The 24,057-nt window shown below is 44.5% G+C and overlaps 1 protein-coding gene across 1 annotated transcript in view; it reads left to right on the top strand.

The window, feature by feature from the left end:
- lama2 (laminin, alpha 2) overlaps positions 1-24,057 on the top strand; it is a 106,854-nt gene that overhangs the window by 71,147 nt on the left and 11,650 nt on the right. Inside the window, exons 25-57 of the mRNA XM_019877588.1 lie at positions 1,023-1,159; positions 1,282-1,413; positions 1,562-1,666; positions 1,746-1,889; positions 3,102-3,278; positions 3,377-3,562; positions 3,648-3,766; positions 3,861-3,978; positions 4,618-4,770; positions 6,326-6,450; positions 6,651-6,737; positions 6,848-6,903; positions 9,375-9,517; positions 9,703-9,801; positions 10,697-10,808; positions 13,793-13,955; positions 15,264-15,342; positions 15,425-15,556; positions 16,336-16,452; positions 16,551-16,714; positions 16,790-16,928; positions 17,640-17,742; positions 17,921-18,037; positions 18,710-18,892; positions 19,483-19,488; positions 20,047-20,201; positions 20,280-20,423; positions 21,428-21,561; positions 22,499-22,658; positions 22,729-22,853; positions 23,267-23,429; positions 23,626-23,770; positions 23,862-24,000. Coding sequence (XP_019733147.1) covers positions 1,023-1,159; positions 1,282-1,413; positions 1,562-1,666; positions 1,746-1,889; positions 3,102-3,278; positions 3,377-3,562; positions 3,648-3,766; positions 3,861-3,978; positions 4,618-4,770; positions 6,326-6,450; positions 6,651-6,737; positions 6,848-6,903; positions 9,375-9,517; positions 9,703-9,801; positions 10,697-10,808; positions 13,793-13,955; positions 15,264-15,342; positions 15,425-15,556; positions 16,336-16,452; positions 16,551-16,714; positions 16,790-16,928; positions 17,640-17,742; positions 17,921-18,037; positions 18,710-18,892; positions 19,483-19,488; positions 20,047-20,201; positions 20,280-20,423; positions 21,428-21,561; positions 22,499-22,658; positions 22,729-22,853; positions 23,267-23,429; positions 23,626-23,770; positions 23,862-24,000 — 4,261 coding nt within the window. The remainder of the gene's footprint in view (positions 1-1,022; positions 1,160-1,281; positions 1,414-1,561; positions 1,667-1,745; positions 1,890-3,101; positions 3,279-3,376; positions 3,563-3,647; positions 3,767-3,860; positions 3,979-4,617; positions 4,771-6,325; positions 6,451-6,650; positions 6,738-6,847; positions 6,904-9,374; positions 9,518-9,702; positions 9,802-10,696; positions 10,809-13,792; positions 13,956-15,263; positions 15,343-15,424; positions 15,557-16,335; positions 16,453-16,550; positions 16,715-16,789; positions 16,929-17,639; positions 17,743-17,920; positions 18,038-18,709; positions 18,893-19,482; positions 19,489-20,046; positions 20,202-20,279; positions 20,424-21,427; positions 21,562-22,498; positions 22,659-22,728; positions 22,854-23,266; positions 23,430-23,625; positions 23,771-23,861; positions 24,001-24,057) is intronic.

Below are 24,057 nucleotides of genomic sequence, written 5' to 3'. Positions count from 1 at the left end.
TTCAAATGTAGATTTTCATCAGATGTCGTGTAGATAGAACGTTGCTTCTCCCTCACTTTGTGAACACATTGTTTCATTTTGAAGGCAACACAATTTGACATTTGTAGACAATACTGTACAGTACTGTATGGGCAAGTATGTCACAATATTTTTCATCCGGATAAAAAGCTATTAAAAACATCTTTGCAGGTAGGTGTGTTCTGAAAAGCAAAACACGATAGAGGGCTAATTGTCCAAATAAGCTGCTTCTGGGTCCATGTTCGTGCCACCCAAATGCCTCAAAGTATCTATTTGAAGCCCGCGGCCTTCAGAATTGGTCATGTTTAGGTTTGAGATGCTCAGATGTTTGAATCACCCACTCCAAATGTTCGGCACTGCGGGGAGCAGGTGTCGCAAACTTGGATTAAGAGCGGCGACTATGAATAGCGCTCCCCCCTCCATGTCTGCTTTTGCGAGATGTCAAAGGATGCCAAGCGCAATTGACAGCCAAGAACAAGCGGCAACAATCACAGCCAGCTCTGTCACGCCGTCATGACAAAATGATAAGCTTAGGATTTATTTGCTTTGGCTCATCTTTAAAGTTTTGTGGATGAATATGATATTTGTGTTTCTTTAATGTCACGGCTCATTTACCGCGAGACAAGTTAGAAGTTAAATAGCCTCCGGGCTACTGGAACGTCATATCTTTAGAGGAAAATATTTGAAATGAAACAGTGATGGTTGGTACACATGAACCAGGTGCATGTATAATAATTTGCATTTCATTAAATATATCGGAATTTAATTGAATGGAACGTAATTGACCTTGTGTACAATGCTTAAAGAGGCTCCGGAAATTGTGAAATTGAAAGACACCGTTCAACATTTTTAAATCAGCTTCTCGGAAGGTTCTCAGAAGAGCAACCTGACTTTGCTGCATGAGTGATCTTAACGATGAAATACAAACATCACAAAATGTTCAAAGAATGCCGCCTTATTTAAAACTCTTGGGGAACTGACATTTCTCCCTGGCTCTGTCGCAGCATGTCACTGCAGCCACGTGGGCAATAACTGCGACGCCAACACAGGACAGTGTATCTGTCCTCCAAACACGCTTGGCGAGAGGTGCGACCGCTGCGCCCCGAACCACTGGGGCCACGATATCGTGACCGGATGCAAGGTAACATGACCGCCATACGGTCATTTGGAAAATCAATTGGAAACATACTGTGCCATCGACTTTTAAGTTCGGCCGAGTCGATTTTTATCCACTCCATTTGAATAAAGATGTGATTCCCGCAGGAGTGCGGCTGCAGTGCGGTGGGTTCGGTGACGCAGCAGTGCAACGTCAACACGGGCTGCTGCGTTTGCCACGACTCCTTCAGAGGAGAGAAATGCAACGAATGTCAGCTGGGCTACAGAGACTTTCCTCAGGTAAACGATATGAACTCTCAACGCGAACTTATGCTCTCATCGTACGGACGAAGCCGATTCTTGAATTTGTGTCCGGTTATTGTCATGAAAATAAAAGCGGTATTTTCATTCGAGGCCCCGTCTTGAGTCTTTGTGACCTTCCCGACAGTGCACCTCATGCGAGTGTAACATCTCCGGATCGGAAAGTGAGACTTGTGACTTTGAGCGAGGAATTTGTGCCTGCGCCGATCGAACTGGGAAGTGCAGCTGCAAGGTTCAGTTTATTTTATTTTAGTAAGTAACTTGGCATAAATTACCGTCGATCTGTGCATGTCTTTTATCCGTTCTTTCAGGAAAACGTGATGGGACACAACTGCGACCGTTGCAAGCCCAACACATTCGGATTGTCGCTGCAAAATCCGCTGGGCTGCAGCAACTGTTACTGTTACGGCCTGACGCACTCCTGCACTGAGTCGCAAGGACTCGTCAGGATGTGGGTGAGTAGGCACTCTCTTTGTTGACATACAGACCACTTGGTTTAGCGGTCATTTATTCAACTGAAAAAAAAAGTGCACGGCGATGAATTGAGGCGCAGTGTTTTCAAGAGAATATTGCGTCCAGCATGTCGGCCTTGAAAATGACCCATTTGAATTGACTTCTGCTTGTTCGAATTTGAATTGAATAACATCTTACTATTATTTGTCATATTTTCCCCCATTTTTTTACGTTGTGGATAGTGAACACACGTCAGGTTATCGTGGCCATTGAAATAATACTCTGCAGCCCTTAGTGTCAGTCTGAGCTACAGTATAGAAGCTTAATAGAGTTCACATCCTGTCTTCCCAACCAAATGCAATCTCCCCGAGAGCCTCATATCAACATTTTAAGACTTCAGGGATATAGAAAAAAAAAAAAGTCTGAACGGCATCGGATGAATCTATTTTTAAAATCACTCCACTCAACCGTATCCCACAGTCAATAATGAACCCCTGATATCATTCGCAGAACTCTGAAATGAAAACAAATAAAATGGGAGACGGGGAGGATGAAAAGCACTTTAATTTACTTCAGGCTGTTGATCATAACTCAAATATTATTCACACATCAGACAGCAATCGTCCAACAGCAGCAACACTTGGAACCACTTTCATGGTTTACGGCGGACTCTGTCTGCTATTCCCAGCGGATAGACCGAGCCCGGCCATGAAGAGCAAATTTCCGCAAATAATTGACGCTGCCTAAAACGTGATTATAATTATTAACAGTTTTAACCATAAGAACACTTTAGTAATTCAGACTCTTACAAATATCTTGTAAAGAATGAACATTTCACTGCACTGAATCAATTTCGATGGGCGGTCAGTCAATTTTTTTAAATTTTTTTTTTTATTCAGGGTTTCTACAAAAGTTTTAATTGATGCAATGAAAAATTGTAAAGAATGAACATTTCACTGCACTGAATCAATTTTGATGGGCGGTCAGTCCATTTAAAAAAAAAAGAAAAAAAAATATTCAGGGTTTCTAGAAAAGTTTTAATTGATGCAATGAAAAATGGAACTTTTTTTAAGTGCCTGCCCACCCATCAAGAGTAAATGTACACTTCCCCCAAAATAGTTTGTCAACTGTCTATAAATGCTATTCCCCCTTTCCTGTTGATGCATAGATTGCAGTTGTTTTGATACCCCCCCCCAATACGATTTGCATTGCAGCTAACGCTGAGGCCCGAGCAGACGGTTCTTCCCCTGGTGGATAAAAGCAGCATTGTTGAGACCAAAACAGGAGTAAGCTTCCAACACCCGGAGATCCTCGCACACTCCGAGCTGGTCACCACAGTTCTTTCCGAGCCATATTACTGGAAGCTACCGCAACAGTTCCGAGGCTCCATGGTAAGAATCATGCCCGTAATGTTTTTCTCGTCAGTTTTCTAGTTCCGTGGTGATATGGTCATTGATCAATCCCCCCCCCCCAAACATGTTCCCATTAGATCACAGCATACGGTGGGAAGTTGAAGTATGCCGTGTACTATGAGGCCAGAGACGAAACCGGGCCCTCCTCGTATGAGCCTCAGGTCATCATTAAGGGCGGAGCTAACCACAACATCGTTATGACACGCCAAGTAGCGGGACTCCAGATTGGTCAGCTCACACGGCACGAGATTGACATGACGGAGGTACAGTATCTTCAGGCTTCGGGGATTCAAACGCGCTGGTGTTTGATATTTGTTGTATTTAACTCTGTTTTGTTTCTGTCTCCAGCATGAGTGGAGGCACGCGGATGGACGGCCAATGACGCGCCAGGATTTCATGGATGTTTTGTTCTATGTGGACTACGTCCTCATCAAGGCGTCACATGGCAACCAGATGAGACACAGCCGGTAAAACGCGCACAGTCACTCTTAATGTGAAAATATATCTGACGTATCCAAACTAACGAAGTGTGCACTTGTTTTTATTTTGTGGCCATTGCAGTATTTCAGAGATAAGTCTCACTGTGGCAGAAGCAGGTATACCCAACAGGGAGAATGAGAAAGCCTACCAAATAGAAAAATGCGACTGTCCAGTTGGATACTCTGGACTGTCTTGTGAGGTGCGTCCACAACCAACTCACCACACACCAATACTGAACTTCAGTATGCAAGCATTGCATTCTGGTTTATTTATTATTTTGTCTTTACTATGCGACGAACCTCAATGGTGCCCACTGGAAGTCACATAACCAAGCGTAGTTCAACTTCAAACTTTTCTCGAGGTGCTTTGCCGGCAGATGAGCGCCCGGTTGGTCGCTGCCGTCGTTCTGAAAGTATTTTGAAAATGGGCGTTTAGTGCAAGCCGAGGGAGCAGATGGCTCTTTAAAAGGCCTTCATTAATTATTGCTCAACACACGGGGATGGAGAGTTACCTTGCATATCTGCGCGCGCGCTATTGTGTGTTCCAAAGTCACCAAGGGGGAATAACCCTTAATTGGCTTCATGTGTGAAAGCCGAGGTCAACGGTCGCCTTGAGAAATAGCAATTTAGGATAATTATGAGCCCATGAGTAGTGTTGTCTTCGCTCTCTGCGACTTGCATTAGCGTTCATATTTCATTATGACCGTGGGAATACATGTTCACACACAAAAAAGATCTGACGCGCCGCAAGGTCCTTGTACCTTGCCTGCTTCATTCAGTCTTGACTCATGTCTTTTGGTCTCTCTGTTTTGAATGTCCTTCTGTCTGTGCCGACGCAGGAGTGCGCAGCAGGTTTCTACCGCCTCCGCGGCGGCTCGCACGCATCTGCTCCGGCCTCCAGAGTCCCCACTGCTGCGGGCATGGGCAGCTGTGTTCAATGCCAGTGCAGCGGCCACTCGACCACCTGTGACCCTGACTCCTCCATATGCCAGGTAACTTGTGCCAGGTGTGTGTGTGTGTGTGTGTGAGACACCTTTGGGCTCGAAGCTGGAAGAGAAATTAAGGCGAGTCTAAGGAAAGAAGTTTAATTAGCCTCGCTGTAATGAACACAAACTGGCTTATTCATATTTCATGTCATTCTGTCGCTCTTGATCGGGGCCCAAAGGGACTTCAAGAGGGAATGTGAATTTCACAGTCCAGAAGAGTCCTGGCGCAGATTGTTGTTTCACCCTCCAGATTGTAGAAAATCTCACCTCTTCAAACATGATTGAAGTATTATACTTTGTAACACGCGTGGCTTTTTATAAGGCAGTAGAACCATGTGATTTATCTCAGCCAATATGAGAAGAAAGGTAATGATCACAATGAAGAAGTCCATATAAATTGAAGAGTAAAGTCGAGCCTTTCCGTGATAGGAGTGTCGGAATCCTTGCTTCCGAGCACTCGATCCACTCTCTGTCTCTTTTGTTCATTTTGTTTTGGAGTCAATTGTCTCGCTTCTTTTTACGTTCCCTTCCGCCTTGTTTTCTTCCTACCTCTGCTCTGCCTCACAGCCATTTCTGCCTTCCTTGCCCATGTTCATTGCGCCTTCGGTAACGGCGTCATTAGAATTTTCTAACCGAGCGAGCCAAATTGAAAACCCTAAATGAGTTTGTTTCTGGGGTAATTAGCAGTAACGAGGAACGCAGGAAGTTAATGGAAATGCAACTTCCTGTTGCAGCTGATTGAAGGACTCATTTTAACAACACAACAAGTCACGAGCCTGCGGGGGGAGAATAATGCTCCTCTTACATCGCTCAATCCGAGAACCCAAATATTAGCAACACATTCATGTCTGTCACGTTGCAGTGTTTGGAAACTACACCCGCACATCGAAAAAGGGATTCTGTGTATATTCAATACTCATTGTATGCGTGTTCATTGTGACGATTCTGACAAAGACGGCGAATGAACTTGTAACAGCATATTCAGCTGTGCTTGAATAGAAGCTCTTTAGACCGTTGTGTGAGACATGCAGGACAGGCAACAACAATGTGCCAGGCCTCACTTAAAAAAAAAAAAAAAAATAATAATAATAATGCAAGGCGGCCTTGAAATGTGCTGAAAAGAAATGATTTTTCTTTCACTGCTTAGGCAGCTGCATCTACAGTGGACGGTCGAGGGACATGCGCAGAGTATTGTCAGTCTCATAAATATGATGAGATGGTCTGAAATATGCTATCAAAACAAATGTGAACATTGTCGATTTATTTCGTTTTGCAAATGTGCATCAAGGGTTGAAAAAAAATCGCATCGTCTGAAATGTAAATCTCAGAGTGACTATAATTGAACAGGATTCCTGCTGAAAAATAAGCCTCATCAAGCACATTTACAACCATCATTCAAACGGATCGACATTTGATAACTTGGATTGACGGAGTTTGAGCATGTCCTCACACACAAAATGCCATTTCATTGCTAGGCGTCATGCTTCAATCGCAATTCTAACGTTTATTTTCTTCCACAAGAATGGGCTAAGTTATGTTTGTGTGTGTGCACGTCGCAAAGAACTGTCAAGACAACACAGAGGGGGATCACTGCGAGCGCTGCGCTCCGGGATTCTACGGCGTGGTCCGAGGATTCCGTGATGACTGCAAACCTTGCGCCTGCCCCCTTACTAATCCTGGGAACAAGTACGTGTTGTCCGTTTGTTTCTGATGAAGTTAATGCCTCTTTTCCTCACCCAAATAATGGTAACATTAAAAAAAAAAATTTGTCTGCAGTTATTCATTCAGAGCCTTGTTCTACTATTTCAGGAAATTCAGTGGGCGTTTAATGTGCTTTGCCATTGTCCCATGTTGCTATATGAACGGAACTCTTTTTGTCTGTCCAGTTTTAGTCCATTCTGCGTCACCGAAGGCTATGATGACTACCGTTGCACAGCCTGTCCTGAGGGATATGAGGGGAAATATTGTGAAAGGTCAGAAGCAACTTGACCATGTTACGATTTTTTTGGGGACAAATATTGCAAAAAAAAAAAAAAAAGTTTTTTTAAATGATGGAAACTCATCATTTTCCTTCCCCATCCAGGTGTTCCACTGGTTACTATGGTAACCCTCAGATTCCTGGTGGGCGATGCGAGGAGTGTAAGTGTTCCCCGTGGGGGGCGTTGCCCGGACCATGTGACCCTGTCACTGGCCAATGCCAGTGCACGTTCGGGGCCTCGGGGAGGTCTTGTGACCGGTGCATGGAAAGGCATGTGTGTGGACCATCTGGGATCATCTGTAAGGACTAACGCACAGCATTTCATACACTCATGTTCTTTGTGTGCTATTTATCAAGCGACTTTTTTAATATATCGGAAAAAGCATGGTTGTGTAGAATTATTATATTTTTTAATGTTTTTTCGTGTTGTATGGTGAAACATGTTCTTCGAATAATTTTATATAACTTTTTATTTGACATGTAATTAAAATAATGAAAATATCTAAAGCTAATTCATGAAAACGAAAATCATGATGCAGTTCTCTTTGGATGCTTTCCAGTAACAGAAACCGCAATCTTTGCCCACAGGCGTCTTTCCTCAGCTCTTTTTTTTTTCTCCTCCAATCGTTTCTCTGCAGCCGCCGAGAGCCCAGCGTGTTCACCTGATCTTGCCATTTTACTTTATTTAGGCGAGCTAGTGCAAATGAGCAGCTTTCACCCGGTTGCCCTGGGAGACTGAGGGGTCTGCATCAGAATTGAAATTTCAGTCATTTAGGCAATGATTTCAATGTCATTTGGTGCTAATTTAAACTTAATATGATCATAATGGTGGGGCCAATTTAGTTCCATTAGCTTGTCTTGGTGTGCGCGCGCATGTGTGAGTGTGTGTGAGAGAGAGAGTATAGAAAGAACTTTGAAAGACAGATGCTGATAAGAAATTGCTGTTAGCCGGTCGCAGAGGTGATTGCTCGACACGTCCAGGTGCCAAGCGTGTGTTCGTGCTTTAGCTGTGCAATTGCGCCAGTGCAGCCCTCACCAAACTGGTTGTCCTGTTGCCCCCCCCAACCATAATAAGAAGTCCTGATGGGTCGCATGGATCGAGGCAATCAGATGTGGGTTTGCTCGTTCCTCGCTAGCCGAGCCCTCCGTTTTGTGATTCTGATCCATGGAGACGTGCTAACAGTTTAGACCTGGTAGAATCTCAACAAGGTTTGATGGGAGTTTCGTATTTATTTATTTGCTCTTTGACTTTCCTATTTCTCTTACTATAACGGGACCGCTAAGGTCAAACTCTGGATGCTGGTCATCTTCCGATTTCTACAAGAATGGTTCAAGAAGGATGAATTGGTTTCAAGAAGCCACATAGACAACACTGTTAACGTAAAGAAGAATTAAAAAGAAAAAAAGCCTCGGGTAATACTTTTACCATGTCACTTGTATCTAGAACGCAATTTGAAAAAGCTCTCACAGCCTGCAGACTCATACTGCTGCACTACGAAGATTTAATTTTTCCCATTAAAAAAAAAAAAGTGTCCAACCACATTGGATTTGAATGCAGATTGACTTTCAGAAATATAAATGACAACATTGGTATCTGCCGTCCAAAACAAACAACTCACATTAAGGTAACGGATGATTCCCCTGTTGTGCTGTGCACTTGCATGTCATGCGCGTTTTGCAGTGAGCAGCATGTTTTCGGTGAAAAGCGAACATAAACCTCGAATTATTCATTACTCTACATCATACTTTGTTCTTCAATATTGCGTGTGTTCATTTAATAACAGATGTGATCATTAAAAGATGGTAATTAAAAGATGACTTTTTTTGTGCTGAGTATAGTGATCCGTAAAAATTTAAATAGTGTGCCTTTGCATTACACATTGAAAGGGATTTTCGAGTCTTTACACTCAACTTATTAAAAGAGGGATTGGTTGTATTTATGTTCATCGGTTGGAGATTTTTTTTTAAAGTTTGCTTTTGTGTGTGTGCGTGTGTGTGTGTTCCCGCACGCTCTGGTTATGTCATAGATTGATAGAGTAGAAAGTGTTTCTCTTTAATTTATCTTAGATCCCCTCTGTCAGAAATTTTAATTTCAGCCATAAATCAGCCCCTGGCTGCAGAGAGGCAAGAAAAACTCAAACAGTACGCAAGCGCGCACATTGTGCTCTGCATGTGTCTGAATGGGTCCCCTGATGCGCAATTTATGTGTATTCTCAGCCTGCAGTATGTGCTCATAACAGGTGCGCTTAGCTCCCTGCGCTGTGCGCTCTCACACACTGAGGTGTTCAATTGATACTCTCATGGTAGGTCCCTAAAGGTTATGCCTGTGTCAGCCGTAAAAACAAGCAAAATTCAACACATTGAAAAAAAAAATAGGATGTCGATGAAATTTTCGACAACCCATGCAAGCACCTTGAATTTAGTTTTCTTTCAGCAATAACGACTAGAAGGCAAAAAAAAAAAATATTGAGCAAAAATTCCAATAACACACCGGATATCGCTTCACACAATACACGAATCAGCTATTTTTTTTGTTGTTGTTTTCTGCATCTGCCTGATCTCTTGACATGACATGTGTAACCTTTGCTGTTTATGCTTGGGCCGGCCTTTAAATCCCTCCGTATGTGTACAGCGTGCGACGACGAGTGCACAGGTCTGCTGTTCACCGACATGGACCGCCTGTATCGCATCGTCACCGACATCACGCTGACCACGCCCCTGCCGCCACCTTACAAGATCCTGTACCGCTTTGAAAACATGACCGAAGAACTCAAGGTACGTCAACTTTGACCCTGCGGACTTCACGCCACTCGGAATGAAAATAAGACACAAATGTGAGGATGCAATCCACTTGCAACTTCCCTGAGCTGCGAGGTTGAAAAGTCTTGAGCCCTGAGCCAAAATGTGTCAGACATCATCTGTCTTTTGTGCCTTCATGTTATTCTCTTTCTCTCCTGCAGCACATGCTGTCACCTCAGAAAGCTCCGGAGAGATTACTCCAGCTGGCCGACTCCAACTTGGGATCGCTGGTTGTCGAGATGGACCAACTACACAGCAGGGTGCGCGCGCCTTTGTCGCTTTCGGCCCAACTTGAGTCCTGCTTTGTCGCTAGTGTGCCTTCCTGTTGTTCCCTTTGTCTCTATCTCACCATCACGGGATGGAGCGAACAAGCTTTGCCACGGAGCGATAATATAGTTTCAGGCACTTACTCGCCGTATGTGCAAAGAATCTGTAGATAAACAAGTCTGAATGCTTATACAGCAGGCCGAGGCGCTCAGCACGAAAGCGCCCTGCAAGGTTACAGCTTGTTGATTGACATGTGATCAAAATAGTGGAACAAATACTAATTTGGGCCTCACGGTTCCACCGCAAGTACCCGTGAGCATAAATTAATACCAGTTTGGATCGCATTGGCCCATATTCTGCGTTTGCTCTTGTTAAACGTTTCTCAATGTGAAATCTGGATGTTGGAGTGTCAGAGAGGTCAAACGAGCTGACCAGTATATCAAATGTGTTTAAATATATAATTATGCTGTCAAGCAGCACATTCTTAGTGACTTGTGCACAACCCGGCGTTCAGCCGCATGCTCAGTCACACACTTGATGGATGACAGGGCATGGTCTTGTTGAATATCAATAATGACACACACACATGACACACACTCTACTGCTTGACTCTGCGCGTGTGTGCGTCTTCCTGAAATCTTTTGTGTGATTGTGTATGAATCTCAGCGGATGAGCTTGTTTTGTTGTACATAATTCATGTGTAGTATGTAGTACTGGCACATGACAGTGTGGAAGTAGACAATAATCACACAAACAAAGGTAACAAACTAAAATATTGATGATCCTCCGATCATTGTTCATTTATCACGGGAAGGGAACAACCTGCTTATTTATTTAACATGCTTGCGTGTGTGTGGGTGGGTGGGTGGGTGCATGTCTTTTGTGTAGGCAACTAAGGTGTCTGCTGATGGAGAACAAGTGGAAGATGATGCCAACAGAATTGAAAAGCGAGCCGAGATCCTGGAGAAGTTCGTTAGGGACGCGCTGCTGGGAGCTCAAGGTAGCGCCAATCGACACCACCTTGCTTGCGTTAATTCTCTGTCTTCTGTTGACTGTGACCGAAGAACTCAAGGTACGTCAACTTTGACCCTGCGGACTTCACGCCACTCGGAATGAAAATAAGACACAAATGTGAGGATGCAATCCACTTGCAACTTCCCTGAGCTGCGAGGTTGAAAAGTCTTGAGCCCTGAGCCAAAATGTGTCAGACATCATCTGTCTTTTGTGCCTTCATGTTATTCTCTTTCTCTCCTGCAGCACATGCTGTCACCTCAGAAAGCTCCGGAGAGATTACTCCAGCTGGCCGACTCCAACTTGGGATCGCTGGTTGTCGAGATGGACCAACTACACAGCAGGGTGCGCGCGCCTTTGTCGCTTTCGGCCCAACTTGAGTCCTGCTTTGTCGCTAGTGTGCCTTCCTGTTGTTCCCTTTGTCTCTATCTCACCATCACGGGATGGAGCGAACAAGCTTTGCCACGGAGCGATAATATAGTTTCAGGCACTTACTCGCCGTATGTGCAAAGAATCTGTAGATAAACAAGTCTGAATGCTTATACAGCAGGCCGAGGCGCTCAGCACGAAAGCGCCCTGCAAGGTTACAGCTTGTTGATTGACATGTGATCAAAATAGTGGAACAAATACTAATTTGGGCCTCACGGTTCCACCGCAAGTACCCGTGAGCATAAATTAATACCAGTTTGGATCGCATTGGCCCATATTCTGCGTTTGCTCTTGTTAAACGTTTCTCAATGTGAAATCTGGATGTTGGAGTGTCAGAGAGGTCAAACGAGCTGACCAGTATATCAAATGTGTTTAAATATATAATTATGCTGTCAAGCAGCACATTCTTAGTGACTTGTGCACAACCCGGCGTTCAGCCGCATGCTCAGTCACACACTTGATGGATGACAGGGCATGGTCTTGTTGAATATCAATAATGACACACACACATGACACACACTCTACTGCTTGACTCTGCGCGTGTGTGCGTCTTCCTGAAATCTTTTGTGTGATTGTGTATGAATCTCAGCGGATGAGCTTGTTTTGTTGTACATAATTCATGTGTAGTATGTAGTACTGGCACATGACAGTGTGGAAGTAGACAATAATCACACAAACAAAGGTAACAAACTAAAATATTGATGATCCTCCGATCATTGTTCATTTATCACGGGAAGGGAACAACCTGCTTATTTATTTAACATGCTTGCGTGTGTGTGGGTGGGTGGGTGGGTGCATGTCTTTTGTGTAGGCAACTAAGGTGTCTGCTGATGGAGAACAAGTGGAAGATGATGCCAACAGAATTGAAAAGCGAGCCGAGATCCTGGAGAAGTTCGTTAGGGACGCGCTGCTGGGAGCTCAAGGTAGCGCCAATCGACACCACCTTGCTTGCGTTAATTCTCTGTCTTCTGTTGACTGTTTTTTTTTTCACTCTGCTGTTTCCATATTGGGTTCTATTATACAGTACGTTCATGAGGTACCCCAGCACCAACAAATAGAATGCAGCTAGTTACACAGTGATGTCTCACATCCTTTTTTTCAGTCACTTTTGTTGTCACACAAGGCCAATTTGCCCGAGTAGCTTCATCAGGCAGCGATGCGCGCAAATCCGTGCCATTGCAGCTTTTGGAAAGCCATTTGTTACGTGTTTGGGAGACGCAGGGGATGTCGCGCCACCGCCAGAAATCTTGTTTTCCGTGGCGAGCCATTGGTAGGAGTCGGTCGTCAAGCAACAGAGAAACGGGGATCGCGCTGTAGAGATGGCTGGATTTATAACTCGTTTATTTTAAAAAGAAGAAAAAAAGTTGTGTTGTCTTGGGTGCAAAGAAAGTGATGAAACTTTCGGCTTCTCATTGCTGCTGCAAGCTCTCTGGCTCAGGGCCTGATCATTGCGTGATTACGGCTGTGTGTGAATGTGTGAAGTGTGAGTTGGTTCTCAGAGGATGATTGAGAGTAGCAATTAGGGACATAATTAGTGGCTATCAAACACACACACACACACACGCACACACACTTCTCTAAAGCATCGTGCATAAACCGATGCAGAAGTGCACGAAAAATACAACTTCATACGCACACACACTTCTCGATAATAAGGCAAGGAAATACTGTACACACTCACTGTGTGTATACGTGTGTGTGTGTGTGTGCGTGTGTGTGTGTGTGTGTGTGTGTGTGTGTGTGTGTGTGTGTGTGTGTGTGTGTGTGTGTGTGTGTGTGTGTGTGTGTGTTTACTGTGTACCATGATATGATTCCGTTCACGTTTTAAGTGTTTAATTGGCTTTTAAATCCCAGCATGTAATTATCCGGCTGTGACATGCCGACTCGGTGGCATACGCGTGCACACACACATACGCCGCAGCTGTTCATTAGCGTGATGGCTTTGCTTGTGTCTCGGCTGTAATAATCACATCATGTTTACATTTCAGATGAGAAGAAAGGCCGCATCGCTTCGACCATGCACACCCACTCACAAAAAATCACTGGTGTGAAGTTTCAACTTGCTTTAATCAAATCGACTTGAGAGACGTAATAGACGACTGGCACGCACAATCGCACACGCATCCATTATGTGATGGATACAAGTCATTCTTTTCGAACGTAGGCAAAAAAACAGCGATGTATGCCTCATTATCATGCTAACAAATTTTTTAATGGTTTCAATCAATCCTCATTGAGTGGATTTTATCACCGACTAGGTTTGCATGTCAGTGACTTTCATTCCATGAGAGAAATGCAAATATGGCGTTCTCAAATAGCTTTCTTGCTTTTATCTTGATATTATTTTTTTGTCAAAATTTTGCAACTCCAAATTTCTCATGCATCTCCCCATTCACTTTCTATAGCCACCGCATGCTTAATTTTTCAGGGTCACCGTCTGCTGGCATCAGATTGTGCCCTCTTATTTTTTTTTTTCCATTGTGGCTGAAGCTTACGGCGTAAAAGCTACACCCCGTAGCAAATATTTCTCATTTTGGTGTCCAGATCTCCAGTCCAAAGCTGATGAGTTGAACCGGATGCTGGCGCGCAAAGACGGAACGCCGGAAAAAAGTTTGAAGGAGATGAAGGACGAGATTCAGGCCATGTTAGCTGAGATGAGGAAACGACAGCTGGGAGGGAAGCGCCTCATTGCTGAGGAGGAGATGGAGTAGGAATGCACACACACACACAATATATATTCATTCGTAACTTCTTTAAATCAGTTTGTTTGTTTTTCCATACATGAAAACGCTAGTGCTAACCCAACATAGAAATGCTCTGCCCGGTCTTTTATGATACAATATATTCATTCGTAACTTCTTTAAATCAGTTTGTTTTTTTCCATACATGAAAACGTTAGTGCTAACCCAACATAGAAATGCTTTGCCCGGTCTTTTATGATCGACCGCCATAGTAAGTGATTTGGTGCTACCGTGGCAATGAAAAAAAAAAAAAAAAGATTGCCGTTATCCGTATTACAGGCCAATATACCGTGACAGTGACTTTAAGGCTCTTCATTCAAGGCACGTTCTCTCTCCCGCTGCTTATTATTGCTTTCATTTACAATCCGTATAAAACCACCGAAACAAACTCAAAAGTAGGATTGACTGTCTGCACATCATCCAAGCGAGCGCAATCCCGCACTGCGACAATTACGCACTCGCAAGAAGCAAGAACGTTGTGCTGATGAAGTCTTTCTGGAGGTTTTTCGATCCGTAATCTACTCTCTTCCCTCCGCCCGTCGTCCTCCTCTCGCTTTATCTCTTTAGCGCATTAAATGTTGACGAGGTCGATAAGTTAATTAAAACTATGGCCTCGGGGGGGAGACGCGAGACATAACGATGCGGAGATACGAGAGGAGGGGTGAACGCAGGAAAGACTAAAAGATGGACACGGTATCGGGAAAACCGGGCTAAAGATAAATCGCCCTCGCCACACTTCTTGTCTTTGAGACTGAACCCTGCACAGAGTTCAAACCAAAACAGCCAATGGAACATATTTCTACAAATGCCGGAAAACTGCAAATGTTTTCCACGAACATGATATAGTCACTGTCAAATGTTGTAAACAGTCACTGTGAGCATTTAGAGTGCATATTTATTTTAACTCTTGTTTTCATCTCACCGTCCCCCCCTATAGACTTCATTAATGTTACACCAAGTCCAATAATTACCTTGCCCGTATCCGCCAAAACTGCGCAAAATCCTTTGAGTGGCAGCAACTGGGGAGAGCTAGATTCTTCTCGTCTCGCTTAATGCTAATCATGCGTTCAGCGCCTCTGCGGTAAACACACAAATGTTTATAAAACTCCCTTTTCAAAGGTGAGAAAGTTTGGTTTTCAAAACTTCATCTCGTGAGTCATCGGGTGGTATGCTAACGTTGTGCGCCGATGGCACGCAGATGACCTCGGCTGTGACGCAACTGTCAACTATAAGATCTTCAAAATAAATAATCCGAATAATTGTGATGCTCCCAGTTTAGCAGAAGAGTTGTTCCTAAAAGTGAAGAGGATGTTTGGGAATCCTCACCAGGCCACAGAAGACTTAAAAGCGGAGGTACTCGTAACCCACAAACCTTATGATGCAACGATACTGAACTCAACGATATTTGTTCATGTATCGATTTTTATCTTCCTAGATAAAAGACAAGCTGTCGGACCACGAGGGCAAACTTCAGGAGGCTCAAGAACTTCTTCACTCCGCCCGCGAGAAGACCAGGCAGGCTGGCTTGTTGGCTGGACAAAACCAAGCCAACCTCACATTCTTGGAGGTACGTGGTTCTTGAAAATTTGCTCGTCGGGGGCGGGGCGAACCCCCCAAATTTGCGCAGTGGCGTGCCTCATCACGGACACTCAGTTCTTCAAATTCTCCATCTTCGTAGTAAAGACTGGAACAACGTGAGGTGTCCTAGCCGGTCCACCAATGTCGTTGATATGATTAATCCCTCCGCAACTGGCAGATTGTCGACGTATATAATGGAAAGAATTTGGATTTCCAAAAGGACCACTTTGTGAAGTTGGATTTTATATTTACATGGTGTTTCCCTAACTCACTGTGTCATGAAGAGAGAAAATGACCCCGTAATATGCTTCAAATAGATAATTGCGTTGAATTCATTTTCCACCTCTGAAGTGGGATTACTGAAGGAGCTCTCCACATTAGCAGCGCCGAGGGTGCTCAATCAACAACTCTTTTTTTGTTTTTTGTAAAATATGGTTATGCGTTTATTTCATCACTCCAGGATTGAATATCAGATGTGCAAAACTACGCATGCTGCGAAATTGAGGGAAATGATCCTCTTTGCCCCCCCCCACCCCCTCCATTTCCTTTTCATAAATGTTTTTCATTTGCCACAAATAACCAGTGTCCATTTGCTGCCTTTCATTCAACATAATGACAGCTTCGCGTTGAAGCAAACAGGTTTGCACGGGTTCGTACATTTGTGAGAGAAGGTCATCGTTATTTCCATGAATATTGGTCTAATTTGTGTCATTACTTGAATGCCGAGTAGCCGACACGGAGGTCTTTGCCGCTGCTCTGTTTTTAAAGGGGAGGCATGCCGCAGTCCTCGGGGTGAAACGAGAAGCACAAAAGGTCATCGGGGAAGCGGAAAACCTCCTGGATGACGCCAACCAGCTTTCCGACAACATCAATAAAGAGTTAGAGGTGCGACAACGGGGGACCTCGTCGGGATGATTGTCTTACACTCCGCGGCGAGTAACACGTGTGGCGTCTGACTCTTGAGTATCGCGTGACGCTCGTAGGATGCAGAGGAGATGAGAAACGAACTCGTTCCTCTCAGCGACCAGCTGGATGACAAAGTCCGGCACCTGACCGACGGTTTGAGTGGCGGCGGCCTGGCCCATCGCGTGCGCGCCGCAGAGGATCACGCCCAACAGCTGAAGGAGTCGGCCACAATTCTGGATGGGTAACCGCCGGTCACAATGCAGGATTATACACCGGGGAAAAAAACGAGAAATTGACTCTTCCGCTCTTCTCGCAGGATTTTGGCCGAAGCGAAGAACCTCTCCTTCAATGCGACGGCCGCCTTCAAAGCCTACACAAACATTAAAGCAAACGTGGAAGAAGCAGAGAAAGAAGCAAAGGCGGCCAAGCAGACTGCGTCGGAAGCGCTGACGATGGTAAAAAGTACACGCTGAATGTCAGGAATAAAACACATGCAATGTCCTCGGATACATCGGGTTCATCGTAGCGCGCCTGCCTTGTATCCACTTCCATAATACCGCAGTTCGTTTGTGCAGCTGCTCGCAGTTTGCGCTCTCCATCGAATCACAGCGACTGTTTTCAATCATTCTCGCAATTGCAAAAAGAAGAGTTGCTATTAAGAGTAAACATGTTAAGAAGTAGCTCAACTTGGCATTTGACTCCTTCAGTTATTTTCAAAGTTCTCATCCCATCATCAACCATGTTCCTCCTCTACAGGAAACAAAAAGAAAAAACATGGAAAGTATGTCATGATATCGTACATGGAGAAGAAATTACTCACGTTACTCCACTGGGTTCAATTTCATTCAATTTGTCTCTTTTTTTTTTTTTTTTCATTCCTTTGGTGTTCATTGCTCTTGGCCAATAAGTGGCGTAGGACAAAGGAGGAGTAAAAAGGGGCTGAAATATTAGAGGGCAGAGGTGTGGAAATATTGTAAAGAGGTCCTTCCGCCATTTGAACACCTTTTTGTGGGAATGTCATTTAGCCATGCAAAGTGGTCAATCTGACAGCAGAAAAGGTGATATGCAGATGACTTCACCTTTGTGTGCCGGGTGAAAGCTATTTAATTCATGAGTGGCTCCCAAATCCTGAAGCGTTCTTTGTCATTTCACTTGTGCGCGTGCAGGCTTTAGGCCCAGAGATCCCCGTGAAGGAGGAAGCTCAAGGTGCCCTTCAGAAGAGTCTCAAGCTGCTCAACCAGGCTAAGCAACTCCATAATGATGTCAAAGGTATTGTGTGGCAATATTAGGCAGAAATAGAGAATTTTCTCATGTCATGTATGCCCCCATTTAGTCACTCGTTTTGCCTCCCTTTTCCCTCCTCATCAGGCACATTAAAGACTTACTGCAGCTTCTCAGAACTATTTGAACTCTGCTGCTAACCAAAAGATGACTTTTTCTACCGCAGACAATGCCGCGAGCGTGTCCGGACTGAAGGGCAGAGTAAAATCCGCCCGAGACAGAACCAAAGACCTGCTCAGAGCCATCAATGGAACCGCGACAACACTCGACACCATGCCCGATGGTATGACTGCACAAATACGCTGCGTGCGTGCGAGCGAGCGAGAGAGCGAGCGCGAGTTGAAGTGACAGTGAAATCAATGAGCTCTAAGCTCGACTTGACACAAGTTCAGAGGTTACCCGTTCGATATGACAGTGCGATAAAACTGTCGGAAGGCATTCAAACTGCAAACGCGTGGTTATGATCATTTTCAGATTCGGATCACTCTGAGTGAATCTAAAACGTTTTCTGCACGTTAAAACCAATACTAAGACATTAAATAATTAACAGATGATAAGATAAAAATCTCAAACAGCACAGATGATTTTTTTGGGGGGGACCTTTAAAGAGGTTGAATTGTGAATTTTCCTTAAATCTAAAATTTTATAAAATGGAACTGTCAATTTCTTCTTGGTTCCTGGTCATTTTATTTTAAAACTATGCAAAAAAAATAAAATAAAAAATACTCAGAATACATGACCAATTTTCCGATTTGGAAATGGTTGGCATGTGTTTATTTTTTGGGTATATTTTAACCCTTTCAGGGGCAGCGGTTATGTTATCAGGTTACATGGAGAGAGTGCATGGACCTCCATCCACAGCGCCAGTCTTGCATCATTTCCAATCTAACACCAGTACGGGCTTGGTGTCTTTTTGCCCGCGTGGATTGCAAATGTCAACATTGTCGTCTGGCAGACACGGCCGCCAAGCTGACTGCAACAAGGGCCGTGGCCGCTGAGGCAAACGCTACGGCCCTCGACGTCCTGGAGCGCCTCGTGGTCTTGAACCTTCAGGTCAACGACATACAGAAGAACTTCAGCCAGTTGGCCCACACGGTCCGCGCCGCCAACAAGATGATCCAGGACCCGGAGAAAAACAGTAAGCATCTCCTACTGCCTTGTGACTTGTAGCACAAGTGAAGCGTTTATGGATGATACATTGTTAAAGCTGCAATTTTTGATGAGCTAATTCCATTGGATCCCAGAAATTCTGTTTTAAAAAAAAAAAACTCCGCAATATTTGGAAGTCGAACAGGCTGAGATGGATTTATTTTCATCTGTTTGGATTTTTTTGCCCCCTTTGGTATGGCATTTTTTTCTGTTTGCTTATATTTTAACATGCGTGTGTTAGTGAACGTAAGCCCCAAAACTCCAATATTAAGGTTTCTGCTCAAGTTGTCTTTTTTTTCTCATATGGTGATAAATAAGACTTGATTTTGCAATCACCATGTTCTAAGATGAGTTTTGTCTTGATTTTTTTTTTTTGATGGACTCGCTCTATTTCTAGTATTCAAAGAAATCTTTATTTACAAGAGCTGTTTGACACCCATTCCAGAGCACAACACAAAAAGCATGTTGCTATTATGCTCTTCAAAGTTATGATTACGCCGTGACCGATTGTGCTAAATCATGACGACAATCATTTTATACAATTGTTTTCTTCTCTTTGTTTGTCTTTTACCCCCACAGCTATAAGTATGTATATCTATTTTACCTCATGAATGACGCCCTTATCAATGGCGCCCCAATACCCTGTTACATTTCATAATCTGATTTCTGAAGGCCTAACCAAAAAAAAAGTCCAACCCAATTTGCATTTTTTTGACTTGAACAAGAGTATTGGCGCACCATCCATCCTTTGTCTCTGTGTATGAAGCTATCAAGTGACAGTATCTGCTCCTAATCATCATCATGCCTCAGCTCCGCTCCAGCATGAGCTCTCAGCACACTGCAAAGCATGGAACTCTATTCGCTTTGCCTTCCTCCAGTGTCCATTCAAATAGTCCAGACAAGCTTCTCTTTGAATGCTGAGCTGAGCTACACTAATTGATTGGCTCTTTCCTTTTCCTCCCTCTGCCTCTCTTGCTCTTTATTTATCTCGTCTCCTTTCTCTGTTAAATCAATGACTGAGTGATTCAGCTGCTTTCGGTAAGGGCCCCCCTCTTGGTTCACGCACCGCCTCCCTCAGCAGTAAAGTTTTTGCATGCGATGACGTCGCTGATTCCGCACCCCCCCGTCCGTCTCTTTAATCAGTCCACGCGGCCGGCGCTAAAGTGAAGGATTTAGAGGACGAAGCTGATAGACTCCTGGAGAAGCTGAAGCCGATCAAAAAGCTGGAGGACAACTTGAGACGAAACATCTCCCAGATCAAGGAACTGATTACCCAAGCCAGGAAACAAGCCAACTCTGTAAGAAACGCGGAAGAACGTTTCGTGAAACCACCACGCGCGGACTCGCTTTCGATGTGACTTTCTATTTGTTTTTAGATCAAAGTGTCGGTGTCATCCGGCGGCGACTGTCTGCGGAGTTACCGCCCTGACATCAGGAAGGGCAGGTACAACACCATCATTCTTCACGTCAAAACCACCACGCCTGATAATTTGCTCTTCTACCTCGGTTCTGCCAAATATGTGAGTATATACGGTTTAACTGTGATGAAGATGCGGGGGGGGCGGGGGGGAGTACACACAATCACAGTTTAAAATTCCCTCAAAAGTTGCTTGAAAAGGCTGAAACTGTAAGTTGCCAACAAATTAATGATCCATCCTAACACATCATAGGAATACCAAAAAGTTACATGCGCTTGAGGCTGAGAGCAGGCTAATTTTTGTTTTTTTTCCTCCTCTGACTTCCAAATAAAAATTTGAGATACGACAGCAATGTGGTGTCGGTGAAATCAACTTAAATCACTTCACGTCAAGCATCAGTTGAGAAGAGAGGCTTCACGCTGATGAACTCTGCTGTCAAAGTAAACCTCAAACAACGAGCGCTCCACATTGTGCATTAAAAAAAAAAATCATTTAATCTTGAGCGTGTGTTACTGAAAGTTCTTATAAGTGAAAGATTCCACATGAATAGGCACGCCGCATGTGTGTGCGTGTCCACACGCACCGCTAACAGTGTGTAATGCTGGCTGAGAAGCAACGACGCAGCTCTGTGATCTGGGCTAATGAACAATGGCCGTTCCTCCGGGGGAGGTGGAGGGACGACAAAGATAGGACGTGTGTGAATGTGTGTCTGCGTCTTCAAATTTGACTCCCTAATAATCTCTAACTGTGCATAATGCTACATGAATAAGAATGCTGAGTGAGTGTTATTCTTCAGCAGCATCTAGATGAGCGCACATGCGCCAAAGCCTCTTATTCCATTTTTTTGTTTAGCGGCTCATCCGTAATAATAAAAACAAAATGAGTGAAAATACAAAACGGAGAAAATCGGCTTAAAGTGGCAGTGGTGTTAGAGTTCTTGCAACTTCACTGACTCGAGCTCTGCATTTAAGTCACGAACTCTCGAGAGTTTACTTGCGTGTTTTGGTTCGATTTCACTCCAAACTGAGTGAGATTTGGGGGGAGGGGTTTTTGTGTCTGTGAATTGCAGAAAAGTGACGGCCTGCTTTGTCTACTGTGTGTTCCAGGTTGATTTCTTGGCCCTGGAGATGCGCAAGGGCAAGGTGTATTTCCTTTGGGACGTGGGTTCGGGTGTGGGACGAGTAGAGTATCCCCATCTCACCATCCATGACGGGAACTGGCACAGAATAGAAGCTTCTCGGTAAGAGTTACGCAGACGTCGTGTCGACTCGATGACTGGCACGTGCCGTATCGTCACGTTATTTTCTTTTGATGTTTATTTTGCGGCAGTACAAACAATGTCATTATTCCTTTGAAAAAGCGACGTATGCGTCACTATTCATCTGCATACGCAAATTGGATGCAACGCAGCGATGCAGAAGACATCGCAGCAAACATCAAAAGACATCACCAACCAATTAATCCGCCATGTTACGCTTTTGTCGCATGTATCGGAGCACGGGATCATTAAATGCAGGGTTTTAGATCAAAGCGAAAACACAGGCGTATATTTAAAGAGCAGAAATACAAATAAGACGACATCACACACTCAAACGTAAAAGAGACACATGATGCGAGTGCTGGAAAAGTAGTTTAATGTCTCCTGCTTCACTCTTATGGGAACATGAGAAGTCATTGACCCGATGACTCACTCAATGACCCGACAACAGCCAGAAACAGAAACCTAAATAAAACCGAGACGACAAGAGAACGTCATTTCTTCCAATGGAATGACGACGTTTCGCTTGGGAAATCAAACCTTTTGCATCCTTGTCAGCCGTTGGCTCTTACATAGCATCCAGGGCGCCACCATGCCCATGCACATTTTTTCAGTAAAGACAGAGAGAGTTGAGCACGGCGAGGGCGGGAGGGGCGGCGGTGCTTTGACTTTCCATTTCCCAACTGTTGGGCACGATGAAACAACAAATTCAAGGTGGCAGATCAATTTCAGCGTACATCTCAGAGGTCCCCGCCTGCTGCAAAACTGTCTCCGCGATCACTTTCTCTCATTCATCTTTTCCCCCACTGCCGGTTCATAAAGGCTGATTTCATGTGACGGAACACACGTGGTCGTAAACGCCCTGCAGGAAATGCGCGCTGGCAAATAAAATGACTTCCTAATTTCTGTCTGTCTGCAGTAACGGATTGAACGGTACCATATTAGTGTACCCCCTCGAAGGTCCGAGGGCCGGTTTCGTACCGAGCCCGAACAGCGCCAACTCGCCGGTAACCTACACCATCCTGGATGTGGACCAGAACGCGTACTTGTTTGTGGGCGGGATACTCGGCACCATCAAGGTAACTTAATGCGATTTGGGCGACTTCCTCCCCTTAGCGTGGTCGTCAATGTCCTCCTTTTCCCTTTTAGAAAGCGGATGCCGTGAGGACGACGACGTTCACGGGCTGCATGGGGGAAACCTTCCTTGATGGTAAACCCATTGGACTTTGGAACTACAGGGACAGGCAGGGAGACTGTAAAGGATGCGTCGTCAGGTATGCGGAGACAGATATCAATACATTATGTTGGTATTGCGTTGATGAATATCTAGCCAAATCTCAGTGGGGAAAAAAAAAGAACATTGAAATTGAAAAAATGAACGTGTAATTGACGCAGAGCAGATTTTGACTAGTTAGTGCTGGATTGGCTGCTCCTTCTGCTGGTTACTGCCAAGTCGTGAATGTTTAAATGTGGAAAACGTGCTTTGACGTTTCTGCTGTAGCCTGATCAGGCAAAAAAAAAAAAAAAAAAAAATGCTTTAAAGATTGTAATTGATACAGAGCAGGAACTTTTTGAGGATTTCTCCTGCATCCCTCTTTGACAGGAAACCAGATGGGTTTAAAGTCCTCCACTGCTTCACACATGACTTCATAGACATTTTCTTTCTTTCTTTATTGCTGTTTCTTAGCCCCCAGGCGTCAAATGGTGAAGGGACTGTCCAGCTGGACGGCGAAGGATACGCCGCGGTGGGACGACCCACAAGATGGAACCCGAATGTTTCCAGTGTTACATTCAAGTTCCGAACATTCGCCTCCGACGCACTGCTCATGTATCTAGCAACTGACGATATGGTAGCCAGGCTGCGTATCACCACTTTGGATTTGTATATGTCCCAAATGTCTTTCCACACACCAAAATGGATCTTTAACTGACGATATGGTAGCCAGGCTGCGTATCACCACACACACCACTTTGAATTTGTATATGTCCCAAATGTCTTTCTACACACCGAAATGGATCTTCCCGCCACCTTTCGCTCCCTTCTAGAAAGACTTTATGTCCTTGGAGCTGGCAGGGGGCAAGGTGAAGATGAACTTCGATCTGGGATCGGGTGTCGGCAGCGTCATCTCGGCTCACCGTCAAAACGACGGACGCTGGAAATCCCTCACCATGTCTCGCAACAAGAAGCAAGGTAGACAACATCGGCGTTTGATAGATTGCGTCTCAAACGACACATGCCAATTTCCTGCTTTTGCTCATGCCCTTGTCAACTATTCGTGCAGCCACAGTGACCATCGTGGACATTGACACCAATGCCGAGGAGAAGATAGGGGCAACATCTCTGGGTACAGCCACTGGGCTCAACCTCAAGGAGAAGCAGAGCATTTATTTCGGAGGTCTGCCTACCATTGGAAACTACAGGTAATGTCTTTCTGTCGGGGCACGTTTACGCTAGCTGAGGCTTGCTTGGTTACACCG

The sequence above is a fragment of the Hippocampus comes genome, unplaced genomic scaffold (assembly GCF_001891065.2).
Source record: "Hippocampus comes isolate QL1 unplaced genomic scaffold, H_comes_QL1_v1.1 scaffold69, whole genome shotgun sequence".
Classification (NCBI taxonomy): domain Eukaryota; kingdom Metazoa; phylum Chordata; class Actinopteri; order Syngnathiformes; family Syngnathidae; genus Hippocampus; species Hippocampus comes.
The sequence above is the reverse complement of the archived record's forward strand: the minus strand, read 5'-3'. Positions and strand labels throughout refer to the sequence as shown.